Below are 13,483 nucleotides of genomic sequence, written 5' to 3' on the forward strand. Positions count from 1 at the left end.
TTGTGTTGAGGCTTTGGTAATACATATTTCATTTGGAGAAGAACATGAAGTTAGTGTGGCTGCGGAATGAGTCTGTCGCCGGCTGGTAATTGAACTAGTGACCTCCTTCACTGAAGGGTGTATTATGTAAATTTCATGTCCACTTCAACCCACTGGCTCCAAAGACCCATGGACATGTGAACCCAGAACCTTATGCTGTTACTGTAGAACATCTCTCTGAGTTTAGCCTTTCCTGCAGTCAAATGATCAAATCGCCCTCTAGTGGCCTCATGGGTGGAATGTTATTCATATTTTTCATAATTTCATAATTACATGTATTTATTTTGTACCCCGAAAATACGGTGTTTCTATGTCAGTGTAATATTCGGATTCAACCTCAAAATTGAATACATTTGAACTCTATATGTGACAGTACGGATGCCTTCTTTTTTAAGCCCATAACAATGTGTGTGAGGTGTTTACTTTTGTTTCAAAGTAGATTTGTTTAAGACTACCAAGAAACACTCTGTGTGACCCTGATTTATCCCACTGTAGTAAAATGTTATTCTAGAATTACTGTTAAAATTGTAGAGTAACTAAATGAAATAAGTGTAGTCTTTCTTACTCACTATACCTGAATGTGTAACTGTAATCTTTTCTTTCTCAATGTGCGGACTAGTATAGCTACACTAGTATAGATACATGCACTTATGGAGAAATAAGGGTATCATTAGGCTACCTGTACATTATTTATGCTGAGTGTGCAATCTATTAATTGCTAAAATCCATGGAGAAAAAGAAAGATCCTCATATTTCATCCAAATGAGTTATTATAATGGACGTGGGAGATATGTGGTTAGTTTAGTGTTTTGTTGAGCTGGTGCAATATTTATTTTCTAAGCCACTTGGGGAATAGCCCATTACCTATGGACCTTGTTCAAACAGAAACAGATGTTTGATTGCCATTAATAACGAACAGAACCCTCTGGCTAGCTTAGAGCACAACCCCTATCTCAAATATATCACTGAACAACCAGAATGGGGGAGATAGCCTACTCTGGATCTAAACATGAATCTATTGTAGGATGGAGTGCCTTGTGTATGTTCTCTAATGTTATCAAATGTCGGTTTGATTTGATTTAGACACATATGGGTCCTCGGACACGTTTTGAATTAAGTCCAATTTAACCATAATTCATCTTTTTAATATTGGAATAAGAGGTGGAGAGTAGCTCTATATGAACGATTCTATATCATGCGCTGAGGCAATGATTGTGAATGTACACTGATAGTCCAATAACTCAGAGAGATTACGACAATAACTTTACTGTAGTAGGCAGAAAGTCATTACATCAGCCCCCCTGAATACGCCTCAGTTTAATCATGAAATTGGCTTTTATAGGGAAATGCACAACTGAATTTTGACTTGAAGGCATTTTAATAAGAATCTATGTGTAATACATAGTAACAAAAATATATCCACTGGGCTATGGTATTAATCATCATTGTAAATCGGTGAAACAAATGGGTTGCAGAAGAGGATACATATTACTTAGACAATAACATTTGCATCCGGCTCATAGATACATAGAGATATAACTGTGAGTGGAATATAAATTCCGGGTGTGTCTAAGGAAAACACATGGAAAAAGACTGAGTAGGCAAGGTGTGTCTCTTCTTCACTGAATAAATCAGAGAACAAAAGATGAGTGAGAATTCTCCTGATTATTCCTTCTGAAACAATTCTGAAATACAGACAGCCTCAAACCCCCTATTAACATATCCTCTTCTCATTCCCATTCCCATTGACGAGGGAAAAACTCACCAGAGGTATGGATAGATGGCAGGCAGGAAATGTAAAAACTCTGCCGTGTTGTTGCATTGTCTTGGTGGGACTTAGACTCTTACTGCTTCATTCAAACCCAGAAGCTCAGCGGGGAGGGATGGCTGGGGGAGGGATGGCTGGGGGGAGGGAGGGAAGCAGCACTGCAGCGGGCCTGAATCCTCTCTCTCTGCATCCCAAATGGCACCATTGGTACTACGGTACTCTGGTAAAAAGTAGCACATTATAAAGGGAATATGGTGCCATTTAGGACCAGCCCTTCTTTCTGGCATGTCTCAACCCAGGCAGGCAGCTCCTCTACTTTGCATTCTGCCTCCTTCCTTCTCTTCTCTCTCTGCCTCCTCTCCTCCATGCTGAGTTACTGTGCATTAGTGCAAATTGCTTTTTTAATTACAGATGGAGAAGGAATGTGTTGTGCAGCCTCCTCTTCAGAGATGGCACACTACTTAGCCTCGTAACTCACACTGTAAGCAACTCTCAGAAATCATGGCGACCACACCCCATACTGTACCTACAGTGGCAAGAAAAAGTATGTGAACCCTTTGGAATTACCTGAATTTCTGCATAAATTGGTCATCAAATTTGATCTGATCTTCATCTAAGTCACAACAATAGAAAAACACAGTCTGCTTAAACTAATAACACACAAATTATTGTATTTTTCTTGTCTATATTGAATACATCATTTAAACATTCACAGTGTAGGTTGGAAAAAGTATGTGAACCCCTAGGCTAATGACTTATCCAAAAGCTAATTGGAGTCAGGAGTCAGCTAACCTGGAGTCCAATCAATGAGTTGAGATTGGAGATGTTGGTTAGAGCTGCCCTGCCCTATAAAAAACATTCACAAAATTTGAGTTTGCTATTCACAAGAAGCATTGCCTGATGTGAATGCCTCAAACAAAAGAGACCTCAGAAGACTTGCATAAAGTTGGAACGGGTTACAAAAGTATCTCTAAAAGCCTTGATGTTCATCAGTCCACGGTAAGACAAATTGGCTATAGATGGAGGAAGTTCAGCACTGTTGCTACTCTCCCTAGGAGTGGCCGTGCTGCAAAGATGACTGCAAGAGCACAGCACAGAATGCTCAATGAGGTTAAGAAGAATCCTAGAGTGTTAGCTGAAGACTTACATAAATCTCTGGAACATCCTAACATCTCTGTTGACAAGTCTACGATACGTAAAACACTAAACAAGAATGGTGTTCATGGGAGGACACCACGGAAGAAGCCACTGCTGTCCAAAAAAAACATTGCTGCATGTCTGAAGTTCGCAAAAGAGCACCTGGATGTTCCACAGCGCTACTGCCAAAATATTCTGTGGACAGATGAAATTACAGTGGAGTTGTTTGGAAGGAACCCACAACACTATGTGTGGAGAAAAAATGGCACAGCACAACATCAAAACTTCATCCCAACTGTAAAGTATGGTGGAGGGAGCATCATGGTTTGGGGCTGCTTTGCTGCCTCAGGGCCTGAACAGCTTGCTATCATCAACGGAAAAATGAATTCCCAAGCTTATCAAGACATTTTGCAGGAGAATGTAAGGCTATCTGTCCGCCAATTGAAGCTCAACAGAAGTTGGGTGATGCAACAGGACAACGACCCAAAACACAGAAGTAAATCAACAACAAAATGGCTTCAACAGAAGAAAATACGCCTTCTGGAGTGGCCCAGTCATAGTCCTGACCTCAACCCAATTGAGGGCGCTATGGCATGACCTCAAGAGAGCGGTTCACACTAGACATCCCAAAATTCCTGCTGACCGTTGTGCAGGTCTGATCAACAACTACAGAAAACATTTGGTTGAGGTTATTGCTGCCAAAGGAGGGTCAACCAGTTATTACTTTTTGCACCCTACACTGTGAATGTTTACACGGTGTGTTCAATAAAGACATGAAAACGTATAGTGTGTTATTAGTTTAAGCAGACTGTGTTTGTCTACTGTTGGGATTTAGATGAAGATTTAGATTAACATTTTATAACCAATTTATGCAGAAATCCAGGTAATTCCAAAGGGTTCACATACTTTTTCTTGCCACTGTATCAACAAGATCTCGTAGTTCCCCTTCAAAATTCGACAATGATTCGACAACAGTGAACGTCTATTTTTTACGCATTCATTCCGCGTGGTTACAGGGTTGAAACAGAAACAACTCAAAGGTAAACATTAATTCCAAGTGGAGGACCTTGTGCATTTCAGGTAAAATAACAACCCAATGTTTATATCACAGGACAAATAAGTTAGCAATAGCAAGCTAGCCAGCTAGCTAAATGGCCATGAATGTTTCATGCGTTTTGACCTGTCCCCATATCGGTGGTTCAGAGTTCATTTGATATTTCAACCTGTGCGTCCTGATCGTGTCTGGACAAAATCAACATGCGGACGCACACGCGTGCCTGGCCTAGGCAGCATGTAAGCCTCATGAGTTCGTGCCCAGTGCTGGGCTTTTGTTTTTCTTTTTTTTTGTGAGCAGCATACAATATACAGCATCCATGTTCTCGGGACCTTTTCAAATGTCCAAAATCGCTGTCTATTTCTAGTGACCAGCCTGGTATCTATACCATTGAGTAATCTCTTTAAATGAAAGGAGACATGGGCCTGCTGTTCAATAACAATAGTAGTCATGGAGTTAATTCAAATGTACTTTTTTTACCTTAACAATATTGTTTACTGTAAAGAGTTGATTAGAATGACAAAGAAAACAGTGGTGGTTTGTCAACAATTTGTGGTAAATTGAGAATCCAAGGCTTGATAATCTAATGATCTTCATTAAATCATGACAAGGGCACTGCAGTGCAGTCACAAAGGATTAGGCCTATTTAAGTTAAAGTTCAAGTAGTTTAATTGCCATTTGCTCGTTCTCACCATGTTCCAGGTTTGTGTCTATTAATTTCCTAGAGAAAAACATAGAATATAGAAGAAATGGTAAGCTTTTTTTGCTGCAGTATCATTCTCTTCTGAAAACAGCAGATGCAAATTTAGTAAATCTGGCCTAACACAGCAAAAGGCCATGCTCTTTTAACTCCTTCTAGTAAACCGCACAAACGAACCACACTTGGAGTGTTTTTAACCGCGAACCATGACATTGTTATCAACTCTATATACGACATAACGGAAGAGAAAAGCCGGACAAAATAGGCGGAATGAACACAAAGATAATTGTAGATTTTGTCAGTATAATCGTGGTCAGATGCACATTAATGCTGAGTTCTTACTCAATCTACCATTGGAATTGAATGGTGTAATTGCGGCGTTTCTCAATCATACAGTTATTACACTAAGCAATGTATTCAGAAATCTGCTCTGTAATCAGCACAAAGCAAACGCAGCCAATAGCCTCCCAAAATCAATACTAATTCATACCAGTATTCATCTAAGATGCACCGGCCCGGGCTAATGCCATCTAATTCTACCACACTATAAAGCAGCAAAGTGGACAGAATTACAAACATTCCTTTTTGATTTGTGTGCATATGACTTTCATGTGGCCTGCGGTAATCAGACCAAATCCAATAGGAGCGACTCAAACCCTGACATTAATTTCTATACATGAGCATTAAATTAATGAGCTAAGCATAATTACTGTAGCCTATTGAGGCAACAGATTCCTTCACCGATAGCGTCCGTGGCTATGCAGTGTTTAAAGTGATTTTCACATTATGATATGTTCTGCAGGTGATATAAAAAGCCTCACAATCATGAGTCACACGCAAACACGCACGCACACACACACACACACACACACACACACACACACACACTCCCAATGCAGCTTTCAACAGTTTAGTGTGAAGCCATAAACATGAAACAAGTACAGTATGGGTTTCTGGTAGCAGCTATAAGACAGTCTGCCAGAAGAAAGAACTCACCTGTGCAGGAGTAGTCATCAATCCTGATGTATCCCCTGTGACAGATGCACATGAAGGATCCGGGGGTGTTGACACACACGGTGTTCTCCCTGCAGTAGTGCTTCCCCTCCGCACACTCGTCGATATCTACAGTGAGGAGAGAGGGAGACCAGGGTGAGCAGGTCACGCATGGTCAACACTAGGCTCCTCTAACTGGGGCTCCACTAAAGACCTAGTTCAGACCCCAGTTCAGCCTTAACGCCTCATAGAGGGAGACAGGGAGAGCCCATGGAAAGTGTATCTTCATCAGTGGAGACCCTGGGGGAAATAAGGGGGAGGAGAGGGAAACAGGCAGCTGTGGTTCTACTGTAGATGTTCCATGTACTCAAAGTAGAACATCCTTTACTCTTACTGTGGTCTACGTACTGTGTTTAATGGGGTAGTCAGGTAGTCAATTCCCATTTGGTCCAACCTCCTAAAACTCTATATATATTTTATTTATGCATCATGACACTCCACGAGGCAGTAGATTCAATATTATATTCATTTATTCATAATCCCATTAGCTGCTAACCTTTAGTAACAGCAACTCTTCGTGGTCCACAAAGAAACAGCCAAGTTGAAAGCGTCTTACACGAGATGCAGTATCTCCATGAAACTGACGGGGCTAAGAAGATGTTCACATTGTGATGCAACGTAGTGCAATGCAAACAGAGCTCAACTGTATTAATATGGCAGTGGTGCTGGGCTACTGTAGATTGCAATACGCCAAATGTAAATAGACCAACTGTGAAAACCCAACTGGAGTTGAGATAGAGGTCCTTGACCTGAAGTAATTTATTCACTCCGCGTTTAAACACATGTGCACCTTAGGCTACTCACTCTCTGCTTCCTTGCCAACCATATTTGAAAACATCATCATTTGATATGAAAATGCATTGTATTTGCATCTCATTCACCCGCTTACATGTCCTTGGTTGCCTCTTCCAACCACCACAGCATACACCATCTCTGGCTGTGCTGTATTCAAATCCACTCTACCTAACTCTCTGCTTTTGCCCCAGCTCTTGATCATTCCTTCTATTCAACCATCCACTGAATACCAGATAACACACAATGAATCCCACCAATTATTGAACACGTCGCCCAGTAAATGAGTTGGCCTTCACTAAATGAACCATGTTACTGGCTGTGAGAGGGGGATGGAGAGTGAGATGAGGGGGGGGGGAGAAAGAGGAGAGAGGTACGGACTGTTTCTCCACAGCGGGCAGCTATAGCGGGCGGTAACCTTGAGCGGGGGCCCTAGGTGACACTTGTTCTGGCTTGCGATTGGCTGTCTAAGCGGCGGCTTTGATTTAGAGCCTATTAACTGTAGGACGTCATCCGTCTTTCCCCCCGTGACACACATAACGCTCGATGAAAAAATATGTTGGAACGTGTCTGCGTAGTGGACGACGGGGCTCGCTGTCCAAGCGGCCAGCGAGGGAGCATGAACAATCTCCATCCACATTAGTCCAGTCCATTTCCTTGATTGGCCTGTCACTACAGCGACATGCGATGTGCCACCCTAAAAGAATGACAGAGGCACCGGCGGCTTTTATCTCTCAATGGAATGATCTGGATCAAGTCATTGGCACACTGGATGGATGGGCAGAAAATTACTTTTGTTTATCTCCCTCTTCCCCCCCCCTCTCTACAAAGGCTGAATCAATCCCAGTCATACGTAGATGAGCCAGAGGTTAATTTGTTTAAGAGGACAGTCTTATGTACTCGTATGTACAGGATACATATGGCATACACTGTTCAAGCAAATGCTTACTGGCAGGTTCCTTCGCGACAATGCAACAACAATAAGAAATAAGAAAAGATAAGAATACGAAACATAATTGTAATCAGTGTCATTTCAACTCAATAGCTGGAGTAGTTTCTTTGTCATTACATTAAAACATAACAGTGGCAGACATAATGTGTAGACTCAGTCATATCAATTCAGATAGAATTCATATTCCAGTTGTTGCACATGCTGGTCATTCCAGAGCCATAAAACGCCCCTGTGGATTCCTAATGTGGAGCGGCCTCCTATCTGTCAACCATACTGCTGTGTGGAAGTCTGGGAGTCAGGAGATAACAGTGGCGTCCCTGTTGGAGGGCCCACAAAGACTCCCAGACCACCCCATGCTGCCAACAGCCTCTCTCTGCTGCCTGGGCTCATTTACCCAAACAGTTGATGTAAAATCTCTACTACTGCTACTGAAATGGGCTGCCAGATTGTTTGCTGATATTCTCACACAGTTCCCAGAGTCCCCCACCACGGCAGGGCTAGTAGTCAGAGGAAAGACAACGGCTGTGTGTCTCAACAGACTGAGCAGTAAAGTAACTCAATGAAATTCACCACAGCACAGTTAGCTAGCCCTCGACTGTGAACGGAGTATAAAGACAGGCTACTCTGTTTGGAGAGATTTTAAGTAGACATTTCTGTCTTTCAGACAATTCACTACGTGCTTACTGTATGTATTATGTTCCTAACGGTTCTATGTATTATGATAACAAAGGAGGTGCTCAATATGTCTAGGCAGTACCCCACTTATTGTGCTACTATTGCCTCAACAGTAGGAGGGAGAGTCAATGTAACTCCATTTTCTTTATTTAGCAAAGTCTGCTGCCGTAATTGATAAAGGAGTGAACAATTTTTTAATCCGCTTGTTTCTTTATTGTTAAAATCCCCAGAGCCTCCGATTATTTCCAAACTACATGTTTTATTCACTCTACCCAAACGGGCCTCTCAGTAAAACAACTAGGAGGCCATTACTATCTCTTCAGAACAATTACCTAAACATTGGTAGAGAGATGATATGCTTTGCTGCTTGTGTTTTAATGGGCGAGAGACAAGAAAATGTGGTGCTCAACATCTCTTCATCTCTTCCAAACACCAGGTAATTATTTCCTCAACCAGTGATCTTTTAAAAAGACCAAAACAAACATGGAAAAGCCTCAAACTGTTTTGGGAAGCGAGACAATTAACACAATGGATTGAAAAGAAGCACATTAGGATGCAACAACTGTTCCGTCTCCGTTTAAAAAGCAGAGGCATTGTCTTTTTAGCAGGGCAATAACCACAAGTGATAAATCACAGGGCAAATGAAGTGAGAGGAATTAGCCCAGTACAGTACCTGAGTTTAGAATAATGGACTGGTATGAACAAACTCACCAGACAATGAGGAATGCTGTGTGTGTGTGTGTGTGTGTGTGTGTGTGTGTGTGTGTGTGTGTGTGTGTGTGTGTGTGTGTGTGTGTGTGTGTGTGTGTGTGTGTGTGTGTGTGTGTGTGTGTGTGTGTGTGTGTGTGTGTGTGTGTGTGTGTGTGTGTGTGTGTGTGTGTGTGATTAATGCTAATGTGTTTTATGGAATAAACTCCTTGCTTATGCTATCAAACATCCCCCTAGGCAAAAACTGGTTGAATGAACATTGTTTCCACGTCATTTCTACAACAAAAATCCTATGTGATGACGGTGAATCAATGTGGGGAAACGGATTGGATTTGCAAAACGTCATCAACGCAAGAGAATTTCGTCTTTTTTTCACCCACACTTTAACCTAAATACATAGTAATTGTTTTTGTTGGATTCACATTCGTTGACAACTCAACCAAATGTAAATCAAAACTATCTGTGACCAGTGGGATGTTAGGAAATTATGGTGACATTTGGCTGACGGAGTGAGTGGGCTTACTCTCCTTCCTGACACACATTAATCTTGAGGAGATTTGCCTCTTTGCATGAATCAATGAATCCCCACCATCATCTGTCATCCTTCTCTCTGCATCCCAGAGAAGGGGCAGAGGTCTAACCAATGAATAACAGGTGGTAGTAGCGCTAGGTAATGCTGACAAACAGAGGGAAGTGTCTCTGCCTGGTGATTTTTGAGGGATAGGAGCGCTGTTGTTGTCGTGTACTGTTGCTATTTCCACACTGGCCTGGTTTTCAGCACGGCAGGGTGTTTTGTCAGCTCTCGTGGTGTTTGCACGCTCACACACAGAGAGTGTTGGATGTTGCTGGCACACAGCGGGTTGGGATGGTGCAGTTTGTGTGTGTGTGTGTGTGTGTGTGTGTGTGTGTGTGTGTGTGTGTGTGTGTGTGTGTGTGTGTGTGTGTGTGTGTGTGTGTGTGTGTGTGTGTGTGTGTGTGTGTGTGTGTGTGTGTGTGTGTGTGTGTGTGTGTGTGTGTGTGTGTGTGTCAGACCTCAGGCTCATCCCAGCAGTGATTGTGATGTGGGATGAGCCATCCCACTGGGTATACACTGGTTGAATCAATGTTGTTACCACGTTATTTCAATGAAGTGACGTTGAATCAACGTGGAAAAGACGTTTATTTGGCGCCTGTGCCTAGTAGGATGCTCTTTGGTAAATGCCAATTAGCCCCCCTCTATCTTGTGACATTAAAACAAACAGCAAAATGCAACAGGCTACCTAGTTATCACTGGATGGGATACAACCAGTGCTTAATTTAATCCGTCACTTCTCAGTTTTGGCCTGTTTTGTTCCGGAACCTATTTGCCAGGATCCGGTACCTCTCGTGGCATGAAAATTAATTGTCCCTGTTTGCAATGTAAACATTTTAACTAAAGCAATCAGAGTTAATTTGAGTTGCCTCCTCTGTAATTCTCCTGTCTAATGTGAAAACGTAGCTTTTCAGCCCACGCCTGATATTCTAAGAATTGATTCGGGTTGGGCCAGCCCAGATTTATGGTTTCCGCAACATTGTAGCCTAAAGACCAACGTGTGGCCGTTGCTGTGGTGAGAGAGAAGCGCGCCTGTATCTCACAGAACTAGAATGAGATTCACTGTCTATGATCTCTCTCTGCTCTGATAGACATGAGCCTGCAACTCTCATCTCTCCAGCGTTGCGCTTCATCATTTATTTCCTCATAGAATCAGAGCTGCGGAAAGGATGCTGGAGGTGCTGCAGCATCCCAGATAAATTGAAATGTATTTGCCGAAGTTATAGAATTACAGTACTATTGTCTGTTCAGAAATAAATGAAATAATTCAGAATAGTACTAGGCCTATAATTTAACCACATAGCTTAACAAAAAAAATTGCCTAGCTGTGGATTGTGTGTAGCCCAATCACAAAGTATAGTGTATAATCGAGAGCGCACAGCAAATCTATCAGTGAACAAGCCTTTCACAATATTTCAAATACAATCGCGGGAAAACACCGGTTGGAAAGCAAATGTCTCCTGCTGAAAAGAGAAGACTCTAATCTGTCTGTAGGCTACCAAAATATTATATCAACTTCCAAATAGGCGTATTGAGTGAACAGCATTGTTTTAGATAGTAAAACAAGAGACAGGCTTTTGGCATGAGCGCATCGGCCATCAACGGTGAGGGAGCTGCACATCATTGGGTGAGTCAGTGAAACTGGAAAGCTTTTTTAGGACTATAATTTCCTCCTCATATTGTATAATATATGTGTCTCCACACACCTAGGCCTACACTATTGATGGATTCAAGACAAGGTCGTTTTTATTGACCTCAGAAGCTCAGTTTGTCAGTGTCAAAGTCGCCTGTCATTTCGATAATTTGTGCGATATTAAAAAAGATTAAAAAAGGCCACTTTTTTCCCAGACCCCAGCCTAAAAATGTGCCCATGTGTGCAACCCCTGCAAGCGCCCGACTCTACTACTCTATGCCGCTACACGAATGCAATGATATGCATGCAAAACATACACTAGTTGGACCACTTGTGATTTGGTTTGCATTTGAATGCCACCAATGTGCAAATAGCAATAGTCAAAACGGAGAAGCATTTAGAACGATGTCCTTTTGATCTCAGACAAAATTGTGTAAATAAGCCTGTGTGAGTGAATCATCTGAATAAAGGAGGTCTTTGAAGAAAAGAGACACTATACTCATTTTCAGATACGCCAGAAAATAATATGAAAACAATTATTTGAGTAAAAGAAAACAATGCGAGCTGCTCCGTGCCTTTTCTCCTGTGGTATTAGAATACTAATATTAGCTTCAACCTTGGGCGCTTTACAGATGACTCAATCTAGAGCCAATCACAGTCTGTCACTTGGCAACAGCAGCTTGGCTTTCACTCTAATAGAGATGTTTAATACACTACCCATCACTTGGATTTGTGTTGGAAAATACGCCTTCTACATGACTGCCTTCTGAGGGAATGGGGCCCTGTGCTTTTCTGTCTGAGAGAACAGCACTCTATGAGCAGAGAGAGGCTGGGAGAGGAGAGTCTCCCCCTGAGGCTCTGCTACCACTGCTTCTATGAAACATTTACACAGGAGTGATCTCATAGGCTATGTTCAGCACATCAGTGACCTAGGACTGTTTTAAAGAGCCAGTGTATGTCTTTTCCTGAGATACCACACCGATCTGATGCCAACCTGATGGCTGAAGGGAATTGTACGTGTACACGGCATACTTTATGTACATTATGTATATTGTATACATTATGTATATTGTGTGGAGCACATAAGCCTGTCTATTGGAATCCATCTCATGTGTTCTGTGGTCTGATACTGAGGCTGACAAACAGCTATTCCATCTGTATACTGACACATACCAACCCTCAACAGCAAAATGGTGTAGCTACCTTTGTCCCGACTATTATAGGAACACCAACATTCTCTCAGACACTTGTGTGATCCTCAAAACAACTATGTTGGCTGTTCCGATTCTTTTTGCAGGGCACAATACTCATAGTGTAAATGATTTCCAGAAGCCCCTCAAAAAAAATCTATTGCTTTTGTGAGAACAACATCAGAAAATTGAGTCAATTTTGTCCCTCCGCAGTTTCAGAAGTAACCCTCTTCACACCCCCATCCAATTTCATACAGGGACCTGGGTCGCTCTCGAGATGAGTCTGGTTCTAACCACCACTGTGTTGAATGGAATGGCTGGCATTGAAACAACTATAGATCTTATCCATTTCCAAACATGCCACAATACTGCTGTTGGGTGTTTCAGCATCTTCTCTCAGGTGATACTGGATGCAACTACATGTAAGTGAAATAGAGTCAAAACCTGTATTGAAATAGGCACACAACTTCGACCTTTACCCTGGGTGTACAGGAATTTGAACACGTCTTCCTCCTAGATTTGCAAGTATTTACCAATCTTCTTCCCTCCAACTTAGAGTGGGCAAAAGCACCCGTCTCTGCTGGCTTAAGGTGGAGGTGGTGAGTTTAGGTGGTGAGTTGAGGTGGAGTGGTGAGTTGAGGTGGAGTGGTGAGTTGAGGTGGAGGTGGTGAGTTGAGGTGGAGGTGGTGAGTTGAGGTGGAGGTGGTGAGTTGAAGTTGAGGTGGAGGTGGTGAGTTGAGGTGGAGGTGGTGAGGTGAGGTGGTGAGTTGAGGTGGTGAGTTGAGGTGAAGGTGGTGAGGTGAGGTGGTGAGTTGAGGTGGTGAGTTGAGGTGGAGGTGGTGAATTTAGGTGGTGAGTTGAGGTGGAGATGGTCAGTTGAGGTGGAGGTGGTGAATTTAGGTGGTGAGTTGAGGTGGAGGTGGCCAGTTGAGGTGGAGGTGGTGAGTTGAGGTGGTGAGTTGAGTTTGAGGTGGTGCCATGCGGCAGGGGCTTAACCTGCAGCCCAGAGACCTTTATACTCCATTAATTGGAGACAGGGGGCTGATAGCATCTTCAATTATGCAAATTCCCTGAGACATTATAATTACCTGACCAACTGATCATATTTAGCATGTTAAAACAGACTGAGAGGAGGTCAGGAATGGCTGTTATCTTCTTAACACGTGCCTTTCCCCTCCTGGTTATCAGAGTCAATGAACATGTAACCAAAG

At 42.5% G+C, this 13,483-nt stretch overlaps 1 protein-coding gene across 1 annotated transcript in view; it reads right to left on the bottom strand.

Moving 5' to 3' along the window:
- Positions 1-13,483, bottom strand: part of LOC139530155 (protein kinase C-binding protein NELL2a-like) — a 110,992-nt gene that overhangs the window by 62,527 nt on the left and 34,982 nt on the right. The window contains exon 13 of the mRNA XM_071326296.1: positions 5,695-5,820. Coding sequence (XP_071182397.1) covers positions 5,695-5,820 — 126 coding nt within the window. The remainder of the gene's footprint in view (positions 1-5,694; positions 5,821-13,483) is intronic.

The sequence above is a fragment of the Salvelinus alpinus genome, chromosome 9, assembly GCF_045679555.1.
Source record: "Salvelinus alpinus chromosome 9, SLU_Salpinus.1, whole genome shotgun sequence".
Taxonomy (NCBI): domain Eukaryota; kingdom Metazoa; phylum Chordata; class Actinopteri; order Salmoniformes; family Salmonidae; genus Salvelinus; species Salvelinus alpinus.